Source organism: Jaculus jaculus, chromosome 16 (genome assembly GCF_020740685.1).
Source record: "Jaculus jaculus isolate mJacJac1 chromosome 16, mJacJac1.mat.Y.cur, whole genome shotgun sequence".
NCBI classification, from domain to species: domain Eukaryota; kingdom Metazoa; phylum Chordata; class Mammalia; order Rodentia; family Dipodidae; genus Jaculus; species Jaculus jaculus.
This window is the reverse complement of record NC_059117.1, coordinates 35,669,627-35,693,848: the sequence shown is the minus strand read 5'-3', so window position 1 is coordinate 35,693,848 and position 24,222 is coordinate 35,669,627. Positions and strand designations below refer to the sequence as shown.

Here is a 24,222-nt window from a genome sequence, read left to right as displayed (position 1 = left end):
GCTGCCGGTTTTGTGTTGAGCTTTGCTGAAACAGTCAGTCATCTCACACGTTTACACCTTGCCCACGGCTGCTGTTGCGCTGCAGTAGCAGAGCTGAGTAGTTGTGGAGCTGTTCCACAGCTCAGAATACACTTCCCCCCTTATTGACAGGGTCGCATGTAGTCCAGGCTGCCTTCCAACTTTATCCTCCTGATCCTCTGGCTTCTACTCCCCAGAACATGCACCCCCATGCTCAGAGCTAAAATAGAGGCCCTTAAACTTTTCTGACCTTTCATGTTAGATCATGAATGTTGTCGCACATTTCTTGCATGTTCTATTATTTTTCATTGCATTTTGTTTTGAGAAACTCCTGTCTCATGTGTACTCACTTTTTCCTTGAATTAGTAGAACTGATGTCTACTGTGAAGCCTCTGCAGGGGTTTTCTTTTATGACTGGGTTTCACTTGATTCTCCCCCACCCCTCGTAGATCCTGTCTCTTCTGAACCCTCTATTTGTACAGGTTGTCTATATTTTCCATCACAGCATTTAAACTGTTAATCATATTTAATATATATTACCCTGGTAACCTCAAAATCTGGGCTGCCTCTGAATTTAGGGATTAGAACTCGGGCCTTGCATGTGCTGGCAAGTACTCTGCGCTGAGCTATAGCCCCAGCCTTGAGTGTAGGTCTGTTAATTACTTTATCTATAGACAGGGTTCTTGTTGCTTATGCCTTGTAATTTTTGATTTTTCATGATGCTTGTACACAGTGGGATAGTAGAAACTGATGTAAATATGATTTGTGCCTGAAAATGTGCATGACTCTTTCTCTGGGCTGCTAGTGGAGTTTTGTTGTTGCTATGGTTACCTTTCAGGTACCACTTCAAAATCCTGTCCTGCTACCTGGTATTCAGGGTGGGAGCTGGGTTGCTGATGGATTTTTCTCCACCTTCTTGCTCCATTCTCAGGGTTGAACATTCCCTGTATGCCTGATCCCCTGAAGTTCTAGACCCTTCTCTTTAGTAGAATGTTGTCCGCTAGACTGTTGGTGATGGTGGCAGACAGTGTTCTCTGTTCTTCCTCTGGTCTAGGCAGACAGACTCCTTGTCCCTTGATTCTTCGCTTTCCTGCCCCTCCTCCCATGGTAAGCAGCCCTTAGACAGCTCAGCACAGAATGAGGTTTTGTATTTCTTTTTCTTTCTCTGAGAGCCATTATTGGTGCTTACCCATGCTTGGGGACAATAGGGTTTGCTTCTCTCTCCCTAAAAACGGTGAAACTTTTGTTTACATGAGAATAGGGTCGGGTTCTTTTCCAATGGGAGTGTCCACTCTGCTCCTTCTGGCCTCCATCACAAGGGCTGCCTTTTGTAGTCCCCTGCCCTGTTTCCCAGTATTCCTTGTGCATGCTTTCAGAAGTGTTGTTTGAAAAGCCTGTGAGGTGGTGGAAAGTTCTTTTCTGTTTATGCTCCTAGAAATTGTGTGTTCTCCTGCTGGACTGGAGGCTGGCTTCTAGCAGTTTGGTTTTAGGAGTCTTTTTAAAAGTTCAGCTGAAATCTACTTACATGCTACCTTATATCCCACTTTTTTTTTAGAGTTAAGGCTAGTTTGTTGCCTTGGTTTCATGAAAAATTATGAATTTGAAGACAACCTGAGATATCTTAGTTTTAGAATGGAAGTAATGTTTTCCTTGTTGGGCAGTATACTCTTGATGTAATTCTTTGTTTTGTTAACCTCTAATTACTTTTATCATCCAGGTGATTTTTAGGAAGGATTCAGCATGTCCTTGAAAAGTATGCACATACATTACACACACACACACACACACATACACACCCTGATTTTTCTTATTTCTTTTTTCCTATTTGTGATATGCATTGTGTACCCTTCTAAAGAGCCACCAGAATGCAAAGAAATAGCTCCTCAGGATACTGAGTCATCATGATGGGTTCTCATTAAAAACTGCAGGAATTGCAGAGTAATTTGACTATAAAGTGTTCTGAACACTGTTGTATGTAATTTATTATACTCTGGCTCGCTTTGTATGTGTAAGGTGCTTTGAAATTGCCTTAGGTTTTTGATTTCTGTTCTATAAATAATCATGTTCTTTAGAGAATAAATGTACATGTATAAAATTTTCTTTGCTATTAATAGGCTTTCAGATAATAGGAATTCAGTGATTTAAAAATACATTTTTATGGGGAATAGAATGTTCAGCATGTGCTAATGTAGTCTGTTGCTTTCCTTAAGGAAGATAAGTAGCTCCTCATATTATTATGTTAGTTATGTAGGAGTATTTTAAATAATTTTTAAAATTTAAATCCCTTAATTTTTTAGATATAATGGAGAATGGGATGTAGCTCAAAAAGCACTGGATGACATTATATACAGAGCCCAGCTTGAACTATATCCAGAGCCACTGCTGGTAAGTGCTTCAATTCATTATGTAAAATTTCAAATATATCCCTTTTTTTTGGTTTAGCACTATACATTGAAAGGTAGTCATCTCCAGTGTATTAATAGGCTACAAATACTCAGCAATTCATGCTTTGTCATGTTGGAAATTTGTATACTAAAAGGGTATATATAAAACTTGAAAACAATTAAACTAACTTAATATTTTGAAAATGTTTAAACTTAATTCATACACACACACACACACACACACACACACACACACACACACATATTAAATGAGAGAGAGGGAGAGAGAATTGGCATGCTAGGGTCTCCAGCCACTGCAATCAAACTCCAGACACGTGTGCCACCTTGTGCGTCTGGTGTACGTGGGGCCTAGAGAGTTAAACATGGGTCCTTAGGCTTCACAGGCAAGCTCCTTAACCATTAAGCCATCTCTCCAGCCATCTTTTTTTTAAGAGAGAGAGAGCCTTTCATATTGTTTTTAAACATAAGCTTTCTTCTGATCCTCTTACGCCTTATTCTAGAGGATTTAAGTGTCACCTTATACAATACTGTGGAGTGTTCTTTTTATAGACCTATTAGCACTGAGCCTCTGCTTTGTCTAACACTAAAGAAACACACCTGTGAATATTGATCTTAAACTTTTTTTTTCAGGTTGCTAATGCAATAAAGGCTTCATTGCCTCATGGTGCCATGAAATCTAATAAGGAAGGCACAAGGTGTATTCAAGTTGAAGTCACACCAACTTCCTCTAGGATATCAAGAAATGCAGTTACCAGCATGTCAATAAGAGGTCACCGATGGAAGAGACATGGTAAGAAATATGTACTCTTCAGATGTGAGCACTGGTGGCTCTTCCATGGCTGTCTGTAATCATCGTACTAGAACTTATAAGGAGTAAGTGGTACCATTGCAGCCTGGAAGAAAAGACTACTGAGTCGCCTTCAAGTCCTCATGCATGGTCCAGGCCAAAAGAGAACAAAGAGATATGGATGGAGCACATAAGTTAGATGCATTAATGAAAATTTATTTAAAAATTTTTTTCAGTCAGCTGCTTAGCAGTAAACTTGCACATTGACTTGGAGGAGCTAAGAGCAGCTTTAAACATGTTGTCTAGACTCTGGTAAAGAATGCCATAGTATTGATGCAGTGCTAGGCATTTCATTTTTAAGCTCATTTTCTTTCAAGATTTTTTTTCTTTTCTGTTAATATTCCTTTTTATCTGCTTCGTTTTATTCTTTTAAAATCTTGTTGAGTGTTAATTTCATTTACTATACCTTATCAGTGCTTTCCCATTGCTCATATTTTCTCTTTTAATGTTTTTCTTATTTAACTTCTTTTTTAAAACTTCCCCCCTATCTTGAAGTTGTAGTGGCCAGAATCAGTATTAAGAAGAGGACTGATATCATCTTCCTCAGAAGGTGACCTTTGGATGGGAGGATGCAAAAAGCTACTCCTTTACCTAGGTGAAACATGTATTAGATGTTTTCATTTTCTCTATCTGAAGTGAAAACGGAAGCTCCTTTTGTTATACTGTGATTGTATCAGCTGTCCCTGTGGGTCCTATAGAACAAATGGGAAAGTGAGAAGAATGAGATTGGATCATGAAGTAGAAGGCCAGTGATGAGAAGGGCTGACATTCCCCCACTCAGAGATACTAGTAATTATATATAAAAAAGAAACGTGGGTGAAGTTATTCTGTTTCTATCTTACTCTTTTTTTGAAGCTCGTGTGACAAGTCCTGAAAGTCCAACAGGAAGGCATAATGGAGGTGGTGATGTCTGGTCATTAGCAAGGCAAATACACAAACATTCAAGATGTCTTTAAACATAAAAAGCCTAAACATACTTCACTTTCTTCAGTGAAAGTCAAGCTGTTAAATAACACTAGATTTCATATAGAAAGTACTTCAGTTGGATAAGGTGGTACTCACACAGTGAGTCTGCTTTGACATTAACATGTGAAAATGGGTGCAGAGGTAACAAACCAGCTATTGGGTACTGCGGACAGATCACTCTCAAACTGCTGCTACAGAAAATACAAGGATGAATGTTAACTTATTTCCACTTTCCCTTCTTACTGTTTAGGTGGCCATATTGAGAGTTAGGAGGGAAATGTAGGCTCTACACTTTAAAATAAAAAACTATGGAAGCTCCCATGTCTGTGTGAGTGTGTCTGTCTGTCTGTCTGTGCATGTCCAGATGTGGATTTAATAGAAGAGAGTAAGTATGTACCCTGTAATAAAATTGAAGCTATTTTCCAGAAATACATTGTTGGAGAAAAGTTATCAAGACATGAGCAAAGGCTACTTGACTATACTGTTTTGATGAAATTCTTACAGGTCTTCTAGTTCCAGTTTGGCTGCCACTTGTCAGGTTTGGACTGTCTTAGGGCTAGAGCTTCTCTAAAGTAGCCTTTCGTGATCTGCTTCCTTGTTTATTTAGCTTTCACAGCTCTTAACACTTGAGCAACTCTTGTCTGTGATAACAAACATGTCATAGATGAGGATACAGAAGAGAATGAACTATAAAAAGAAAGAAGTCATATGCATAAGCAATACAGAATAAGGTGACCTTCTGCACTAAGAGCTCCTCCAACCCACTGGGCAATAATCAGTCCTAGTTCAGTCCTCCTTACTTGCCTCTACAGCAAGTTCCAATTTTCTTCTTAAAACTAGTCTTGTTTTTCCTTTTGTCCTGGTGTTCTCTGATACTGTAACAAAAATATTTGAAGCTGAGTACTTAAAAATAACCAAGGTTTAGTTAGTGTAGGTTTTAGAGGAAGAAAACCTAAAATGAGGCACCTTCATCTGTTTCTGGCTTCCTGTGGGTCCCCATTGTCTGGGTCACAGCATAGTGGAAAGGAAGATAGCCATATGAGGCACCAGCTCTGTGGGTGGCCTACTTCCTAGCAACCCATTGTCTCAGCTCCTGACCATGATCCCACATCAGTTATTTGCAAAGGATAGCACCCCCAATACCAAAATACTTCTCATCAGACCTCATTTCTGAAAGATTCTACCACCTCCCATATCTTGACCCTAAGCATGCAGACCCTGAGAAGGGCACACTTTTACCCTATCTAAACCATACCAACTACATAGAGCAGTAGTTTCATTAAGTTACCATGTTCTGCTGACACAATCTTTTTCTATTCTCTGTCTTCATGTCCCTGCTGTCTGCTTAGATGTATTCTCGTTCTGGGTTCTCTAGCCAGCCCTGACTTCCTGTGGAGAAGATAGATATCTTTGATGTCATTCCTAAATATATAGACAGTTTTCAAATTAAAAGGTTTTAATTTTATTGCTTTATAAGACTACATATGTTGTGTTATATTTATACATAAACTCAAGAAAATATAAACACCTTTCTTTAGGAACAGTGTTAAGGCACAGGTAGATCCAGGGTGACCACAATGAAGTTCAGTATTGTAGGGTATAAGCTCAGTACATGACTGCATGAAGACATTTACAGTTGTTCTATTTTACAGAACCCTGCATACATTCTCATTTCACTCATTTCCCTATTCTCACAGCAAGCCTCATGGGAGGAGGGATTTCTCCCTAAACCCTACACAGTAGGAACAAAGAATTTGCAACCCTAACCTAGTACTTTGTCTAAGAAGTTTAAGGAGTAGTCTACTTCTTCCCTTTTGTCTTTCTGTTTTCCAAGCTGTGAAAATAAAAACCAACAACAAAAAAACAAAACAAAGCATTTCTATTTTCTGTTAATCTCTTTCTTTTTCCTTTTTAAATTTTATTTTCTCTTACTGCTTTTCCTGCCCCCCCTTCTTTTCCTTATGCCAGATAAAAGAAGGAGAGGAATAAGTGAGCATCTCCCTTTGAGGCAGGCAGGCATGGCTTTCTGTTCATTTTCTGTCTTCATTCACTATTACAGAATATATGCAAGTAAACTATGTGAGCACATTGGTTTGTTTGTTATATATGTGTCATAAAAATTATTGTATATGGGCTGGAGAGATGGCTCAGAAGTTTAGGCACTTGTTTACAAAGCCTAACAACCCAGGATTTGATTCCCTAGCGCCTATATAAAGGCAGATGCACAAAGTGGCACATGTGTCTGGAGTTTATTGGTAGTAGCTGGTGGCCCTGGAGTGCCTATTCTCTCTAGTTCTCTTCTGTTTCTCTCTGCTTGCAAATACATAAGAAAATATATTTTTAAATTATTATACAGCAAAAATACATAAGTTTCAACAATTAATCATATTTTTTCTATTATAAGTACCAGAAAATTCTGTGATTTATCTTCTTGGCCCAAATTTGTATTCCAGTGTTTTTAAAATTAATTTTGAAAAAATTTTTAAACTTCTTTATTTATTTATAAGCAGAGAGAGATAGCAAAGAGACAGGCAAGTAGAATGGGTATGCCCAAGGCCTCCAGCCTCTGCAAATGGACTCCAGCTGCATGTGTCACTTTGTGCATCTGGCTTTATGTGGGTATGGGGGAATTGAAGTAGGCTTGTTAGGCTCTGGCAAGTGCCCTAGCCACTGAACTATCTCTCCAGACAATTTTAAACAGGATTAATTACTGATAACTTTAAATTTTTTTTATGCTATTCTAGAATGTATTTCAGGATTCTCTGAAGCGTCATGGAACTGTCATTCCTTTCTTTCTTTCTCTCTCTCCTTTTTAGTGTTTTTGTGAGGTAGGGTCTTTAGCCCAGCTGACCTGGAGTTCACTATGTAGTCTCAGGGTGGCCTTGAACTCAGGGCACCCCTCCTACCTCTGCCTCCCCAGTGCTGGGATTAAAGGTTTATGCCACCAAACCTGGCTTTGGCATTCCTTTCTTAAAGAACGGTCTACAGCTTATATTTCAATAAAAAGTATCCTAATGGATCCTTCTTCTTAACATTTCCATACATTACAGAACACAAATCCCAAACTTCCAGAAGTGTATAGTAACCAGTTCTGTTATTTTCTTGGCCATGTATTTTATTTTTTAATTCATAGGTTTATTTTGAGCAGTTTCATGGTCACAGCAAGCTGAGTGGGAAGTATGAGAGGTGTCTGGTCTGCTGTGGTTCTCTCTCATAGCCACCTCTACCGTCTGTAACCTGCACCAGTGGAACCTTTGTGAGGCCCCAGAATTTAGATTATGACCGTGTAGTTCTTCCTAATTTTAACTAAATGGAATGGTTAAAAAAAATAAGTAGGTTCAACAAAGATATTATTTTGGAGAACTCTGTTTGACCACTAGTAACATGTTCACCTGATTCTCCCCATTTTCACTTGATTATTTTAACATTGTACTGACATGACCTAAGTCAATGTTATTGTTTTCAAAATTTTTAAATGTATTTAAATCTTTGAGGAAATTTTACTGACTCTGTAAGCTTATGTTGGTGCATATGTTTGGAAACTGAAATTACAATGTAGACATACTGCTTTGACTCTGAAGGGTCATCATGTCATAATAACTATTGAATGTTATTTTTAAATCATATTGTGTTTATTCTATGAATGGTGGATGATTCAAAGCAAATGTGCCCCTTTCAACTGGATTTTCAAGCTGCCTTAAACTGAGGGCTGTCTACAAGTCATCACTGGAAAGTAAAATGCAAGTATAGGAAGATTATAAAATAATAAACTTGGAAAAGCATTAAACTGGGAATAAATTATGACCATATAAAAATCAAAGTGAAAATTCCAATTAAAAATAGCTACAAGGGCTGGAGAAATGGCTTAGCGGTTAAGCGCTTGCCTGTGAAGCCTAAGGACCCTGGTTCGAGGCTCGGTTCCCCAGGTCCCACGTTAGCCAGATGCACAAGGGGGCGCACGCATCTGGAGTTCGTTTGCAGAGGCTGGAAGCCCTGGCGCGCCCATTCTCTCTCTCTCCCTCTATCTGTCTTTCTCTCTGTGTCTGTCGCTCTCAAATAAATAAATAAATAAATAAATTTAAAAAAAAATAGCTACAAGTAGGTAAAGTAACATATGATATTAAATATTTGATAAGGCAAATAATAAAATTACTTAAATATCTATTTCCTTTAAGAAATAATCATGGGGATCTGGAGATGCCTTAGTTGTTAAGGCTCTTGCCTACATAGCCTAAGGACCCAGGTTCAATTCCCCAGTACCCACGTAAGCCAGATGCATCTGGAATGAGTTAGTGTTGTCTAGAAGTCCTGGTGTACCTATTCTCTTTGTCTCTGTCTGCCTCCCTCTCTCCCTCTCTCCCTCTCTCTCAAATAAATAAATAAATGAAATAACCATGGGGCTGAGGTGGTTCAGTCAGTGGTAAAGCACCTGCCATGCAAGCATGAATAGTTGAGTTTGGATCCCCAGAGCCCATGGCAAAGCTGGAATCTGTGGCAGGTGTCTAAATCCCAGTGCACCTGCAGCAAGATGGGAGGCAGACTCAAGAGAATCTCCCAGAAACTCACAAGCCAACTGGCCTGGCAGCCATAGTGGTGAGCGACAATGAGCGAGCCCCCGCCTCAAACAGGATGGAAGGTGAAGACCATCACCGAGGTTATCCCCTGTCCTCCACATGCATGCCATGGCTCACATGCACCCATACTCATACACAAATCATACACACACCAAAAAACACTCATAATAGCTAAATAGCTTGTGTTTTAATGCTGTAGTGATGTTTTGGTGGGTGTGTGTCTGTGCATGCATATGGAAGCCAAAGGACAACCTTGAGTGTTGTTCCCCACAAATGCAGTCTACCTTTTGTGAGACAGGATGTATGGTGATTTGATTCAGGTGTCCCCTATAAACTCATGTTCTGAATGCGAGGTCCCCAGCTGGTGGCAATTTGGGAATTACAAGAGGTAATGTATTGTTGGGGGCAGGCTTATGGGTGTTATAACCAGCTTCCCCTTGCCAGTGCTTGGCACACTGTCCTGTTGCTGTTGTCCACCTGATATTGGCTAGGAAGTGATGTCCACCCTCTGTTCATGGCATCGTTTCCCCCTGCCATCATTGGTGCTTCTCCTTGAGTCTGGAAGCCAAAATAAATCCTTCCCTTCTATCAGCTGTTTTGGTTGGGCGCTTTGTGCCAGCAATGTGAAGGTAACTACAACAGCGTCTTTCACTGATCTTGAGCTTGCCAATTAGGCTGGTCTAGCTGGTCATCAAGCCCCAGGGGTGTTCTTGTCTTCACACCTGGCACTTGACACAGGCACTGAGCATTGACTTTAGCTCCTCATGCTTGTGAGGTAAGCACTGTACCAAGTGAGCTATCTAATCACTCCTGTAGTCATTCTTGACAGATGCTGGCTTTGTTATGTACTGTGCAGCTCTGAGAGCCACATTTCTCAAGTCCCTGAATGGTCTCCAGTGCACCAAGATTTTACTACACAACCTATACTTACTTACTACCATGGACTTTTCTACCCCTCTCCCAGACCAAATTTAACTGTTATTTTATTTTATTGTTGTTTTGAAGTAGGGTCTTGCTCTAGCCCAGGCTGACCTGGAATTTACTCTGTAGTCTCAGGGTGCTCTCAAACTCATGGCCATCCTATCTCAACCTCCCAAGTATGGGATTAAAGGTGTGTGCTTCCATGTTCGGCCTTAACTATTATTTTTTGTTGTTGTACCTCACAACTACAACTACCATTATGACTCATTCTACTTTTTAAAAATTACCTTCACATGGAACTACATAAGTAGCTCCATTCTTTAAAAATAGTTACTAACACTGGTTATTGTATAAAAGTCCTCTAATTAAGTTGGGGGATTAACATACGGTTACAAATAATGAATACTTGTAACATGTGCCAACTTGTCTCTAATAAAAAACCCTACACACTAGAATTCCAACTGTTCATTACTACCTTTCATTCTTTCTACTTGTGTATTTGTGAAGTGATGAAACAAGTAAAAAGCACCACATCAAGGCTGATTTTATTTATAGTATTATTTTTTTGTGAGGCAGGCTCTCACTCCAGCCCAGGATGATCTAGGGCTCACTCTGTAGCCCCAGGCTGTCCTTAAACTTACTGTGATCCTCCCACCTCAGTCTTCAGAGTACTGGGACTATAAAGGAGTACATCAACATGCCCATCTTGGCTGACTTTTGTTTTTTTATCAACTAAGAACTATCAAATTCTTTATTAACTAAGAACTGTTTTATTTACTATACAATAATTGTTTCTTGTTAATTATTTATTAGCTAACTTGCTATTCAAATGATTAGTAATTTCATAAGACTTATAATTTGAATTTTCTTATTTTTATTTTATTTGTGCATATGTGTGGTATTCCTGTGTGTATGCATGTTTGTATGTGTGTGGGCACATGTTGGGGGAACAGAGGTCAAAATAGGATATCTCTGTTTTTTGAGACAAGGTCTCTCACTGGACCAGTTTGGCTAGAGTAGCGAGCCAGTGAACCTGGGGATCCCCAGTGCTGGGTTACAGGCATGAGCCACTATGCTTGGCACTTGTGTGGGTGCTAGGGATCCTAACTCAGTTCCTTATACTTAAGCAGCAAGCACTTTGCCTACACAGCCATCTGATTAGCCTCCGAGTTTTCTTAATTTGAGATAAACTTGTTTGGTGTATGAGTACTATGAAAGACAAAGTATACATGTTATATAACATGAACAGTGAGTTTATAAATTTTCTTGTAACTTCTGTAACTCTGAAGTATAGTACTCTAAATTTATTATCTGACACATCACTATTAGTGTCAGTATTTTAAAAACATTAGAAATTTGTAATGCTCAGCCAGACATATGGGCTCATTCTTGTAATCCAGTTCATGGGAGGCTGGCATAGGAGTATCACTGGGGAAGCTTGAAGTCAGCTGGTCTGCATAGTGACTTGTAGGTCAGCCTAGACTACATTGTGAGATCCTGTCCAGAAGGGAAGAAGGAGAAGGCTTATGTTTTATTTGAATATTTATTTATACATATTATGGCGATTTAGAAATCTGACAGCTTTATAAAAGAGTAAAATGTTTTTAGTATCATTTGATAAAGCTCCAATGCTTTCAGAGTCTAAGATGCTATTTGAAGAATAATTTTCCTTTCCCAATATAGTTAATAAAACATTTGGACCCAAAATAGTGTTTCTGATCATGCATTCCATGAATTTTAACTCATTTTCATATTAAATTTTATATTCATGGGCAATATTATATGACTTAAAGATATATTAACCAAAGACTAAAATATTTTGGTATCTTTGATACATGTGAACATTAGGTCTAAGAGAGAAAAGACTATGTAGAGAACCTGGCTTAGTCAATTTTGAAGAAAACAAGAATCTTACTCTGTTTCCAGATATAGCAACATAAAAATTCTACACAGTACAGGAAAATAGTTCAGAATTATTGTTCTTACGAGGCTAGTACAAGTGTTTGTAAATTATGGTTCTATGTACTTTCGGTAGGAATAATTACATAATTCTTACTGTTGTTAGGCAAGTTTTAATCTTTTATTATTGAACATGACCTCCTTTACCTTGTTTGAGGATTTACTGCCGGCTATGTACTAAGGAAGAAATGTCTGTACAGTTTTGTGGCCGGTGTGGCTGGCTTACCTTATCTGCGTCTCTGGCCATGGGGATCTTTAAGAATCACAAAGGATCCATGTGCTGCCATACTCAATGTCTGCTTTTTAACTTTAGACATAAAAAGAAGTTATTAGGATGTCTGGATACACCTCAAAAATGAGAATTGTGTCATTTACTTTGTAAACAACAAACATTCATACTGAAGAAAACAGGTGATAGTTCCAGTGAGTAGACGAACTGCCAGGACCATTGGTGTGAGTGCTCCAGGCTCAGGCGCCTCTTGCTGACCTGGGAAGTCTATGCCAGCTTTGGGAACCAGAGGTCCCATGTTTCCCATTGGTGTTTGTCCTTGCTTGTGAGTATAGCCTTTTACTTCCTTGTCTGTTCCCATGGCAGCTTGGATTTCTTCAAATCTGCTTGGCAAATTACTGGCCAGGGTTGAACTTGGCAACAGTGCTTTTCTTTTTGACTTGGGACCCACTTCATGTTGCAGTTGTGTGCTGCACAGCGTGACTTGTGTGACTGAAAAGTGCTACTAGGAATTATCCACTCGGGACCCCTCCTGCTGCACAGGAATCCTGCCTTCTTTCCTTCTCTTAACCTCTGTAATACTCTACCATCAAATGTTTCTAAACTTTAAAAGAAGCCAGTAAAGATACAAGTAGTGGGGCTGAGGAGATGGCTCAGCAGTAAAAGGTGCTTGCTTAGAAAGCCTGATGGCCTGGGGTTTGGTTGGTTCCATTTCCCAATACCCACATATAGCCAGATACTCAAAGTGGTGCATGTATCTGGAGTTCATTTGCAGTGGCAGGAAGCCCTGGTATGGCCATATTCATTCTTTCATTCATTCATTTTCTCTATCTTTCTGTTGTGTGTGTATTTCACAAATAAGTAATTTTTAATTAAAAAATTGTATGTACTTAGACAAATTCAGAATGTCAACAAAACAGCTGCAATTTTTTTGTAATTATAGAGGGCTATTCTTTTAGCAGAAAACAATTATTTCATATAAGCTGCATCAAATACATCTGAAGAAGAAACAAAAACTACCACCATCCCCATATATAACTAACTTGTGTAGTACACCAACAAGACCCTGCTTTAAATTTCCTTGCCAATTTACAACCCCCATGCTGTATCAGGCAAGGTTAGTGGCTATTGAAAATACCACCAGGACAGGGCTGTCTAAGACACATCGTTAGTGTGTTTTATTAATTTAATAAATTAATAAATTAAATTTTAATTTATTAATTATTAAGAAAAAGACACTGAACAGTTTAAAAGCAAATCTTATATATCCTTACATTTTAATTTTTTCTTTAAAAGGAGTGAGTTGTATACACGGGGGGTTAAATGCTTTATAGACAAGAAAAAAAAACTGTGTAGAACCAACTTACTCATCATCATCTTCATCCTCGTCTTCTTTACCTTCCTCATCTTCCCCCTCTTCCTTCTCTTTTTGCTCTCTTCACCTGTGACAACTCTTTTTTTGGGGGGGGGGGCTGCATCAGGTTTTCCTTTAGCTCTGTAGGCAGAATTATCCTTTTCATATCCTTTTTATGCTTTTCCCTCAGCTCGGCAGCTTCCTTTGCATAAGGCTGCTTGTCATCCGCGGCACTGTTGTTCCACATCTCTCCCAGTTTCTTTGCAACATCACCAATGGATAGGCCTGGGTGTTCTTTGATTTTGGGTGTTACTCAGAACAGGACAAAGCCAAAGGAGGCCTCTTGGCTGTGTTGGGATCCTTGAACTTCTTTTTGTTTCCCCTTTAGGAGGTTTACAAGTTTTCATTTCTTTCTCATAACAAGCCTTGTCCACCTTGGCCATGTCTTCAAACTTTCCTTTTTCTTTAGCACACATGGTCTTCCATCTCTCTGAGCACTTCTTAGAGAACTCTGAGAAGTTGAAAGAAGCACATGGATGCTGCTTCTTGTGTTCCTCCCAGCAGGTTTGCACAAAGAATTCATATGACATTTTGCCTCTTGGTTTCTTAGGGTCTCCTTTGCCCATCTTTAGTTGATTTTTTTTTTTCCTCAACGAGGCCCAAGAGTTACCTAGTTGCACATCCGCTCTCACTTGCCCCAGCACTTTCTCTATGGAGCCCAGTATACTGCCACAAATAAATATATTTTTTAAGCATTTACTTATTTATTTATTTATTTATTAGAGAAAGAATGAGAATGGACATGCCAGGGCCTCTAGTCACTACAAATGAACTCCAGACTCATGTGCCATCATGGGCATCTGGTTTATGTGGGACCTGAAGAATCGAACTGGGGTTCTTAGGCTTTGCAGGCAAGTGCCTTAACCGCTAAGTCATATCTCTCCAGCCCTATAAAATTTTTTTTTAAAAAAAGATGCAAGCAGTTTAGATGTATACCTGTCAATGACTGCTCACTGCATATATTCATAGATGAATAAGTATCAGTTTGAGTTCTCTTCACATGGCAGCTCAACTAAAAAAATCCCCAAACCACAGTTTTCCCAACCACCTGTCCACCGCAGCCTCTCTCTTACAACCCTGCCCACTGTTACCCCACTATTCTTACTACTTTGCATTTTCTGCAATTCAGTTTTTCTTATTTTCTTAGCTTCTACTTTGCAGGAAGGGTAAAACATATTTGTGGTCATTGAATCCTCAGCGCCTCACATTTTTACCTAAAGTTTCATATTCCTTGACTGGATGAGAGGGGAAAAGTAACATGTTCCAAGTTTTCTCTTTTCATGTCTTTGGTATGTTTTTTCCTTTTATTTTTTCAATAATAATTTTATCTCATAGTAAGTGATTCATTCAATACACTATGTATATATGTATATATGTATGTTTGTGTATATGTATGTGTGTGTATGTATGTATGTATGTCCTACTTCACAAGCTACTTTTTCAGGAATGAAGCAGCAACTAGACAGAAATCCCTGTTCTTATGGACCTTACAACTAGCTAGCAAGATAAATAGTTATAGGTTACTAATGCTAAGTGCTAGAAAATAATAAGGAAGATGATATATGAAATATAGGGAGTATTGAAACTTTTGATAAGTTGGTCAAGGAAGGCTCTGTTGGAAAGGCTTTTGAGGGCTGGAGAGATGGCTTATAAGTTAAGGCACTTGCCTGAAAAGTCAAAGGACCCAGGTTCAACTCCCCAGGACCCATGTAAACCAGATGCACAAGGGGACACATGTATCTGGAGTTCATTTGCAGTGGCTGGAGGCCCTGGCATGCTCATTGTCTCCTGTTCCCTCTCTCTACCTGCCTATTTCTGTATCTCTCCCCCCCCATAAATAAATAAAAATATTTTTAAAATTACAGGGCCAGAGCTAAAATATTTTTTTTTAAAAAAAAAGGCTTTTGATAAAAGACCTGAAAGAAGTAAGGAGATGGGCCCTTCAGCTACCTGAGGCAAGCATGCAACATGTGGGAACTGCCAGGAGGCCAATAAGTCAGGTTGGGGTGATATGAGTCACAGAGGTGGAGTGGGAACAAGTTGAAAAGGATTAAGGAGGAAGATCCTGCATCAGGTGTTTGGTTTACAGAATCATCTTTCTTTACTCTAATGTCAGAGAATCATCTTTTCTTGTTCTGTACGGAAATTCATGCTTTCCTTTTTATGAGTTTAATAAGCAGTTTAAAATTTCTGTTGCCACTTATGAGCGATAGCATACATCAACTAGTTAGTCAAGAATTTGTTCGCATGGAAAAACACTTGATCTCATTTTTCTACATGCTATTTAATTTCATGATTTTTAAAGTGTGATTTCTTCAGCTACAAATCTTTATACTACTTCTCTGATCAATAGGATTAAGAATTCACTTATCTAGTGTAGCTTTAAATAACAGTCTCCTAGTGGTTTCACAATTTTTCTCACATTTCCACCACTGAAGAGCCACTTTAATTACTTTTATTGGCATATTTCAAAGAATGAAACCAATTAAAAATAAAAAAAATAAGCTAAGGTTGAATTATGACCTCTTTAGGAGTTCTAAAATCCATTTGCTTTGGCTTTTTGTTCAGCAAAAGTAAATTATTTGCTTTCTGAGAAATGACCAAGAATCTAAACAAATATCATAAACATTGTTGGGAGATGTTAGAGTATTTTAACTCACATTGATGCAAGTAAATAAATCATGGCAGGTGAGAATGGACATTTGAAGTCAGAAGATTTCACTGGTTAGCTTCCTTGCTAAATGTGCTGTCTGAAGCATTGTCTTCTCTTCATTTTCCTTTTATGTAAATGGGAATCTTTGATTTGACCTACTTCCGAGGCTCACCAACATACTGTTTAGGGAATTAATAAATATGTGCCATAAAAAGTAAGCGAAATAAAACTGGTGCCATTCAGGATTCTCTGTTCTATTAGAATGCCTATGTGTATATTTTCAAGTTTTACTAAATTTAATTTTTTTATGTGTGGGTAACTTCCAACACTTATTATTTGCTCTTGGGACTAAAGGTCCTGCTAATGTTCTTTTGTGAAGTGCCTTCTGCAATGTAAATGATCAAATACTGGCTGCCACCCATCAGCCCCATGGTGATTTTACTCTCAGTTGTAGTGACCTCTGGCATCTTAATAAGAATTCATTTGCCCTCACTTTGAAGATCACTGTTAGTGGCTTGGAATAGGCTTAGTTGAAAAATCTTAGTATCATTGAGCTTTTTCAGACAAGCACTCAGAAGCAGCAGGGACTAAGATCTCACCAAGATCTTTGTAGCCTATTGAGGAATGAGAAACTGTTTAAAGAATTTGTGTGTGAAGTCTGAGATTAAGGGAGAATAATTATATACCAACACAGCGGATTACCCTCCCAGGGCAGCAGGGGCTCTGCCGGGAGGACCTGCAGCAGTGCACCTTGCTGCTAGATACGGGGTGGAGGGCAACCATAACAACATTTAAGTTTCCAGAGTCTGAAAGAATCAGAACAGAGCATTGTTTCCAAAGTGCTACACATTCGTTGCCAGGGAGCTTTCAAAATTCCTAATGCTGTGAAGTCATGCCTTGTACCAATGTCAGGAACCTAGTACCCACAGTTTTCAAAGATGCCCAGGTGACACCACTGTGCAGCAAAGCCAGGTCACTTTCAGGAATACATGATACATGGCTCTGGCTTCATTCTTCTGCTGCCTGATGCAGTTTCTCAGACGCTAGCACCCTTAGAGAGGGTCTGGGGAGCCAGTCACTAAAAATAGTTTTGAAAACAGAAAATGATGTCTCTCAAGCAGATTTGTATTCTGCCTTTTTAGAAAGTACCTATTGGTTTTCATCTTGTGCTGTTTTGAAGCTTAATTTTTACTTATTGGTCCATTCATTATTTTTTCCCATGTATTACAGATATCTACTTGGCAGCTTTAAATAAAACCATGCCTTTATAATTTAAGACATATAATAAAATCATGTCTACAGATACTAACTAGCCATGATTTTTGTTCATTTGTTTGAGTTATAATGGCTGTTCTCATAATAAATTACTGAGCTAATCTGTTTTTCTGTATATATTTTCTATTTTTTCCATAGTAATAGTGAGCTATCACAAGTTATACTAAATTTATGGGCTCAGGATAAGTCTAAAGACATCAACTGCTCAATTATCCCATAGCTACATCATGTTGACTAACATGTAAGACCCTGTCTTCCACTGGGTGCATGACACAAACTTACAGCTGTGGGCTGTGGAGATGGCTTACTGGTTAAAGGCACTGTTTACCAAACCTGTGGACTGGAGTTCAAGTCCCCAGTATCCACATAAAGCCATATATACTAAGTGCTACACACATCTGAAGTTCATTTGCAGCAGCAAGAGGCCCTGGTGCACCCAGTTTCCCATTCTCTGTCATGTGCTCTCTCACTTTTTTCTCTCTCTCTCTCCTTTCAAATAATTAAAAACATTTAAAAAAAAATTAGAGCTGTAGCTGTGGCATTATAACCGTGACTGAACAATATTTTGCCTAAGTATCATGGTTGATTAAGTTAGTCTCAATGTAGTCTAATAAAAAAATGGAATGTTAAAAGTACATACAATGGACTTTCTAAGTGACTTGGTTCCTATTGTTGGCAAGAACTAAATTTTATTGATACTTTTAAAAATGTGTTCCATAGTCTATGTGAAATATGTATGAAAAAAATCTAAAAAAAGGTGATGGTCTGTGATTTGCTTTGTCACTTAAAGTGAAGGACCATGGCTGTTGTGTCCAGCGCTGTCACGGTGTTGTAAACCATAGACGTCTACAATGTCAGCTTGGCTTTATTTATAACATTCGGATGTCCAGCTTTTATTTTGGGTCTTTTGTTTTTCTTGTTTTGCATTTTTATTTTGTTTTGCTTTCAGCCATCATTTTGTCTTATCATCTTCAATTCTAGAGCAACCCGACAACAATAATGATACTACTGAAGTGGGCATCCTTGTCATTCCTGAGATTAGTGTCACAAATGTGTCCGGAGAAAGAACCGGGAATGGGGAGAAAGGCAGAGCACTAGGAGAGATTGATGCCCAGCATATGCAGGGTGTACAGGAAACAGCCACAGACCCTAGAACTGAGAGCAAAGGCTTGCCAGAGATCAGGAGGCAAAAATCTGTAAGAAAAATGATGGAGGATGGAATAACCTCACCTGGCAGAGTGCAGTTTTAGCACAGCACTTTATAGCTGCACTCCAAGGTATCTCGAGGCAAAGGGCCACTGATGCATGCTTAGCAACAGTTGCACAATCACACAAAATTTGCATGTCATCTAATAATCAAAATGCATGACTTGTGCATCACAATTTCTCAATGACTCCTAATGCTCTTTGGAATGGTCATACTTATGTTGTCTCTGAGCAAATTGTTATGGAAACTGAGGGAGAAAATTGCTTCCAAAGTAATTTTCTGCTTATGTTTTCCATCTGAAATACTTTTCTATCTATGATATGAAACATAATATATTTGGAATTTTAACAAGTTTTGAGCTTGTGATATATTTATTGTGTAGATTTTTTTAATTTGTAAAATATCTGGGATGGGGAGTAGAGCCTTCAAGATATTTTATTTTAAGTTCCTTAGTAAGAGCTTTCATTTTATTCCACTTTACTAGTATTAGTTTTTAATGTATTATATTTTTTTCTAATGGTTTCTGACTTTCTGCATGCATAATAGGAGAACTCTTTAAAAACACAGGGGATGTGGCTTATGGCATGCTTTTTGTTTAATATACTCTCAATTACTGTCATTTAATTACAGTAGCATATAGTTTGGTATTTTATAAAATATTCCAGTTCATCCTTTGATTTTGTTCCATAATCAGTTGCTTTATGAAATTATGCTAACATTTAATTGACTTAAGTAGAATTGATTTTGGTATTGATCTTTAAAAAGTGCTTAAGATACTTAATGTTAATTAATCTTTTATCATCTCTTTGTTTAGGAGATACAGAATTAACAGGTCCTGAAGAACTGATGGAGATATCTGAAGTTGACGAGGGATTTTATTCCAGGGCTGCGTCTAGTACCAGCCAGTCGGGTTTATCAAACAGTAGTCACAATTGTAGTAACAAGACAAGTGTAGGGAAGAACCAGAGACGGTCAGGAGGAAGCAAAACTGGAGGAAAAGAGAGAGAAACTGCAGGGGAATCTTGCAAAGATCACTTTGCTCGAAAACAAACTCAGAGAGCCCAAAGTGAGAATCTTGAGCTTCTCTCTTTGAAGAGACTGACATTAACCACCAGCCAGTCCCTGCCAAAGCCCAGCAGCCATGGTCTGGCTAAGACTGCGGCCACTGTGTTCAGTAAGTCCTTTGAACAGGTCAGCGGTGTCACTGCCCCACATAACCCACCGCCTACTGTTGGCTGTGGGACTGGGACAGATGCCAATAGGTTTTCTGCTTGTAGTCTCCAAGAAGAAAAGCTTATTTATGTTTCAGAAAGGACGGAACTTCCAATGAAGTATCAAGCAGGTCAGCAGAGACCTCCTAGTATTAGCATTACTCTGTCCACAGATTAACTTATAACTTATTCTTCTATTACCAGTGAATCTGGAAGTATGACTGCTTCTTTATGAAAGTGCCCCAGGTCTTTCATGCCTGGTCCTGATAGGAGCCCTGATATTTTAACTTCTGAGGGCTCCTTTGACTTCATGAAGGGACTAATGTCCAGTTTGCAGTCAGTTGAATGTGGTCTTGTTACTTCTTGGTTCTCCTGCCATTGGCTCAAGTCTGTTGTTGTTGTTTTTGCTTGACACTGTTGCTCTCAGAATGTCAGTGTGACAGTAAATTGTTAGCACTTGTCTGATTTAGTTGGTTATATCTCCTGTGAGGTTGTGAGTTTGTTTTTAATACCTCCTATTATAGTAGCTGTGTATATGCCTTGGGAGTTCAAGGGAGTCTCCGTGTGAGGGAACTCTGTATAAAGCATGGAGCAGAAGAACATTTCTTCTGCTGGCCTTCTGTGAAGCCATGCTGAGCAACAGGCATATGAGGAAACAAAAAATGATGAGTATGAAAAGTGCCTGGTAACCAGATCATCGTCAAGATTAGAACAAATTGTTCAAAGCACTAGAAGTTGCCTGAAGTGGCCTAGAATGTTGTGCAATTCTAGGGAAAGGCTAGGAGAATTTCTGTTGGTATCTTTGAGAACATTTGTGTATCAAAAATGAGATTGCTGGTAGATAATATTTGAAGTGAAGTCTGGATTCACCAGGTGAGAGTCCCTTTTAGTTTCTGAAGTGTAGCTTGCCAGAGTGCTGAATGAATGACTGGACTGCTCAGCCTTGGAAATCCTCATTAGTTTGGATTCTTAGAGTTCACTGAAGACTTATTGGAAGCCGTTGTAAATTTTGCAGCAAGCTCTCAAGATACCAATGTCAACTGTGTAATAGTGAATTGTTTGTCTGCAAATGAAGGAAATTAGATAAATTTTCAACTACAAAATGTTATGAAAGAAAATAAAGAGTGAAATATGGACAAAGGACATTTGTATATCAACTAATTTAGGCTTGCTTACATTTGTTTAACATAAGAAAAGTGAAGTATATTTCTTATTTGTGAGAAGATCTACTTTAAGGGTTGTTATGATATAGAAATAATAATTAATTTGCCCTCCATAAAAAGCATTAAAATAAGAAAGGCAACAAGGCAGAAGCTAGATAAACCTGCATGTAGTTCTAGCAAACTGTGTGACCTCTAGATGGGTGTTTGCTAGTGGTGGTCTTTTCAGTTGTTTGAGTAACTGTAAAGCTACTATGCTTATGTAATAATTTGGAGTGAGAGAGAAAGTAAGGCTAGAGAGTAAGGTGCCGGGAGAGGCTGGGAGGCCGAAGAAGTTCTTCATTTCTTGGAACCTTTCACTTTTAGTACGCTGAGGCTTCCTTATTCACGGTCTCTAACCATACTCAGGAGGAGAACATGCTGATGCTTCCCTCTTGAACCTGCACATGCACAGCTCAAATCTATGAAAAACCTGCATGTGTTGAAGAGTGCTAACACATTTATACTCTGGATTTTATACAGTTTTGATCAAACTGTTTGCCTACCCGTTTAAACCTAACTTTTCAAAAATTGTAAAGTAGTTCTGTTTATTAGACCTGAATATAGTGTGGGTTCTTACATGAATACATTTTTACATTTTACTTCTAGAAGTAGAATGAACTTAAGATGTATTGGCATAAATTGATATCAGAGACTGTAAAGCAACTAGATAGTGACAGTTGGTCTTGGACTAATTTAATAGTAATGCCATATATAGTTGAAACTATTTGTAAAATGTCACTGTGAATTTACTGTTGTCTTTTTATAATTCTATAACAAAGGATTTTCCTTAGGCGTAGTTACTAACAGTATTAGTATTATTAAGGACTGATTTTTAAAATCAGTATTAAGGAAGTTGAGGTGCTTGCTACATTAAGCATAGGGTATGTTTAAAGAAAGATTAGCTGACATAAATGATGGATTAGATTTTAATATACTCCTGTGATGGAACCATTTTTGATTTGAAATTAGACTAAGACCTTTGCTACTCAAGTGATGTGAAGACCTTCGGTGTCACCTGGCATCTTGTTTAAAATGTAGAATTTCAAGGACAGATCTAGCAAATCAAAACCAGCATGTTAACAAGATCCCCAAATGGTTGTTATAACATTAATATTTGTGAAGAGAGTGTCAGAGTGCAAATCACTTGGCTAATATGTAAGACTTTCAGTGATCTCACAACTCTAGAGCAAATGTATTAGATAGTAAATCATTAGAATCTTCATTGTTTTGACAGCTAACTTTGTAGTAACATTGACACATGACTTCCTAAGTCTTCTAATTCTGAATTCCTAATGATACTCATTTATTTTTGCAGTAAGATATAACACTTTGTATTTCTTATTAGTTGTAAATGAAAACATCTATAGATGGCTCTAAGTCTTAAATAGGAAAGGTTACCCTTTTTGTACCCAAACTGTTGTACAATGCACAACAAATTTGCATGTGTCCATTCTTTTAAAAAAAAATCTGTAAAGGTTAAACAGAGTGATTCTGAATTTTTGCTCCAAATGGTTCAGGCCAGTTGATTTTCTGGAGTGTGGAGTTATGTTAACAATAAAAATCTTTTTATAGTACTTTTGATTCTATTTCAAATAAGAATTGTACATTGAAGGCTTTTATAACAGTTATAAAAGTCAGGTGATATTACCTGTGGCAACAATTGTTATTGTCCTCACTATTCTTTCCCCTTTTGCCTTTTAAATTTGAAAGGTGGGGTCTTTGTAGGTCACTTTGCTATAAAGATCCTCTTGGTGACATACCTACTGTGGATCCATAGTAACCATTCATCAAGAGCAGGATTCTACACATAACCAGGGGTTTGCATCCCATAGTTCAGAGGACCTAAGCAGAATTTGAGCTCCATTCCATAGTTTACACTTCGAGGGATTCTTGAAATCACCCAGCCTTCTTCTTGCTCTTGAAATCCAAATGCACGGTGTTCTGGTGAAGTTGGACCCAGCACTAGCCTCTTGCAATCTGAGGAGCAAGTAGAGTTTTTAAGGGGGAAGGGGCTTTGGCGCCTGTGTCTTCCTCTCTCAGAGGCTACAGGAAAGCACCTTAAGGCCCCTTGTATACAACACAAACTTTGAAGTTGTACTCTGTAGTCTTGAAGAGCAAAAATTCTCTACAAGCTAAACTTTGTTTGAAGGGACAGTATTTCATTGCCCTTTTTCAGTTGTGAAGCTATTGCTCAGCAAATGTTCATTTTTTTTTAACACTGAGTTAAAGGGAGATATATATTTTACACCAAAATAGTTGATAATATTCCTAGTTTTTAGGGATTTTTTTCCTATTTTGCAAGAATATGACTAAAGTGTTAAATGCTAAACTATGGAGGAAAAACTTTACTCTGAAATATAATTTTAAACAAGTAATTAAGGCAGCTTAATATCTAAGAGGATAGTCACAGTAAACCTCTATTAAAGGAAAGCACATCAAATACATGCTGAATAACATACCTGAAAAAAAGTCTTAAAAACAATTTAATGAATACTTAAATTATAGGCATTGTAGATACAAATTGATGTATAATAGTGTCTTCCCACTTTTTGAATGAGAAGCTAAACTCCAGTCCTTTAATTAGCATGAATGTAAATTAGATTTGTTGCATAGTGAAATTTCAGACTTATGTTACATAACACTGTTAAGCTCTCCATCAGAGTGCATAACTTGTTGTCTTCCATGCTTTGTAACTTGTGCATATCTAAAAAGACTAACAGTGAAACTTTTTGAAGTTATTTTTGTGGTTTATTTTTTTTTTTACAGTAGAGCTGTAGAGGACTTGCATATTAATATGAAGTTTTTACTAGAAAACTCAAGATACTGTTTCACATATTGTTGCTTTCTGTCACTCAGAATGTATTGTGTACTCTGATCTCATAATCATGTAGTGATACTAACCTTTCCTTAGCAAATGCACTTGTTTCGAATTGTATTCCTAGAGTTTACATTCCTGAAGAATAAACATGACTTTTAGATATCTAATGTGTTTCTTAAGTTTTTAAACTGTGGAACTAAACTGGAGTTGAGGTTTTTGAAGTTTTGTACTTTTGTGTAAATGTTCATTCTCCATATGCATACTTTATACATTAAGTATTGCCTCTTGTTTTATTGAAATAAAAACTGAAAAAATATTTTTCCAGATCATTCATTCATTTAAAAAATGCTATAAAAAATTGCAAGCATCACGATACGGAGGAGCAAATACAAAAGGAAAACTTGGGTGAGTTGAGCCACGGCGAGATAGAAGGGTAAGCACAGGACAAGGCATCATTCTTGGCTTTGTGATTTACTTGAGGAACTTAGGAAATCAGATAGTGTCCACCGACAGAGGAGGAGCT

The 24,222-nt window shown here is 38.0% G+C and overlaps 1 protein-coding gene and 1 pseudogene across 2 annotated transcripts in view; one reads left to right on the top strand and one right to left on the bottom strand.

The window, feature by feature from the left end:
- Fam126a (family with sequence similarity 126 member A) overlaps positions 1-24,015 on the top strand; it is a 108,385-nt gene extending 84,370 nt beyond the window's left edge. The window contains exons 9-12 of one of the 2 annotated variants that reach the window (XM_045135758.1): positions 2,316-2,403; positions 3,054-3,213; positions 18,243-18,538; positions 19,283-19,419. In XM_045135758.1, the coding sequence (XP_044991693.1) occupies positions 2,316-2,403; positions 3,054-3,213; positions 18,243-18,511 (517 nt within the window). In that variant the 3' untranslated portion in view covers positions 18,512-18,538; positions 19,283-19,419. Of the gene's footprint in view, positions 1-2,315; positions 2,404-3,053; positions 3,214-18,242; positions 18,539-19,282 lie in introns of both variants that reach the window. The other variant, XM_004652821.2, reaches the window with a different exon arrangement.
- Positions 13,283-13,899, bottom strand: LOC105943678 (annotated as a pseudogene).
- Positions 24,016-24,222: the final 207 nt, after the last annotated feature.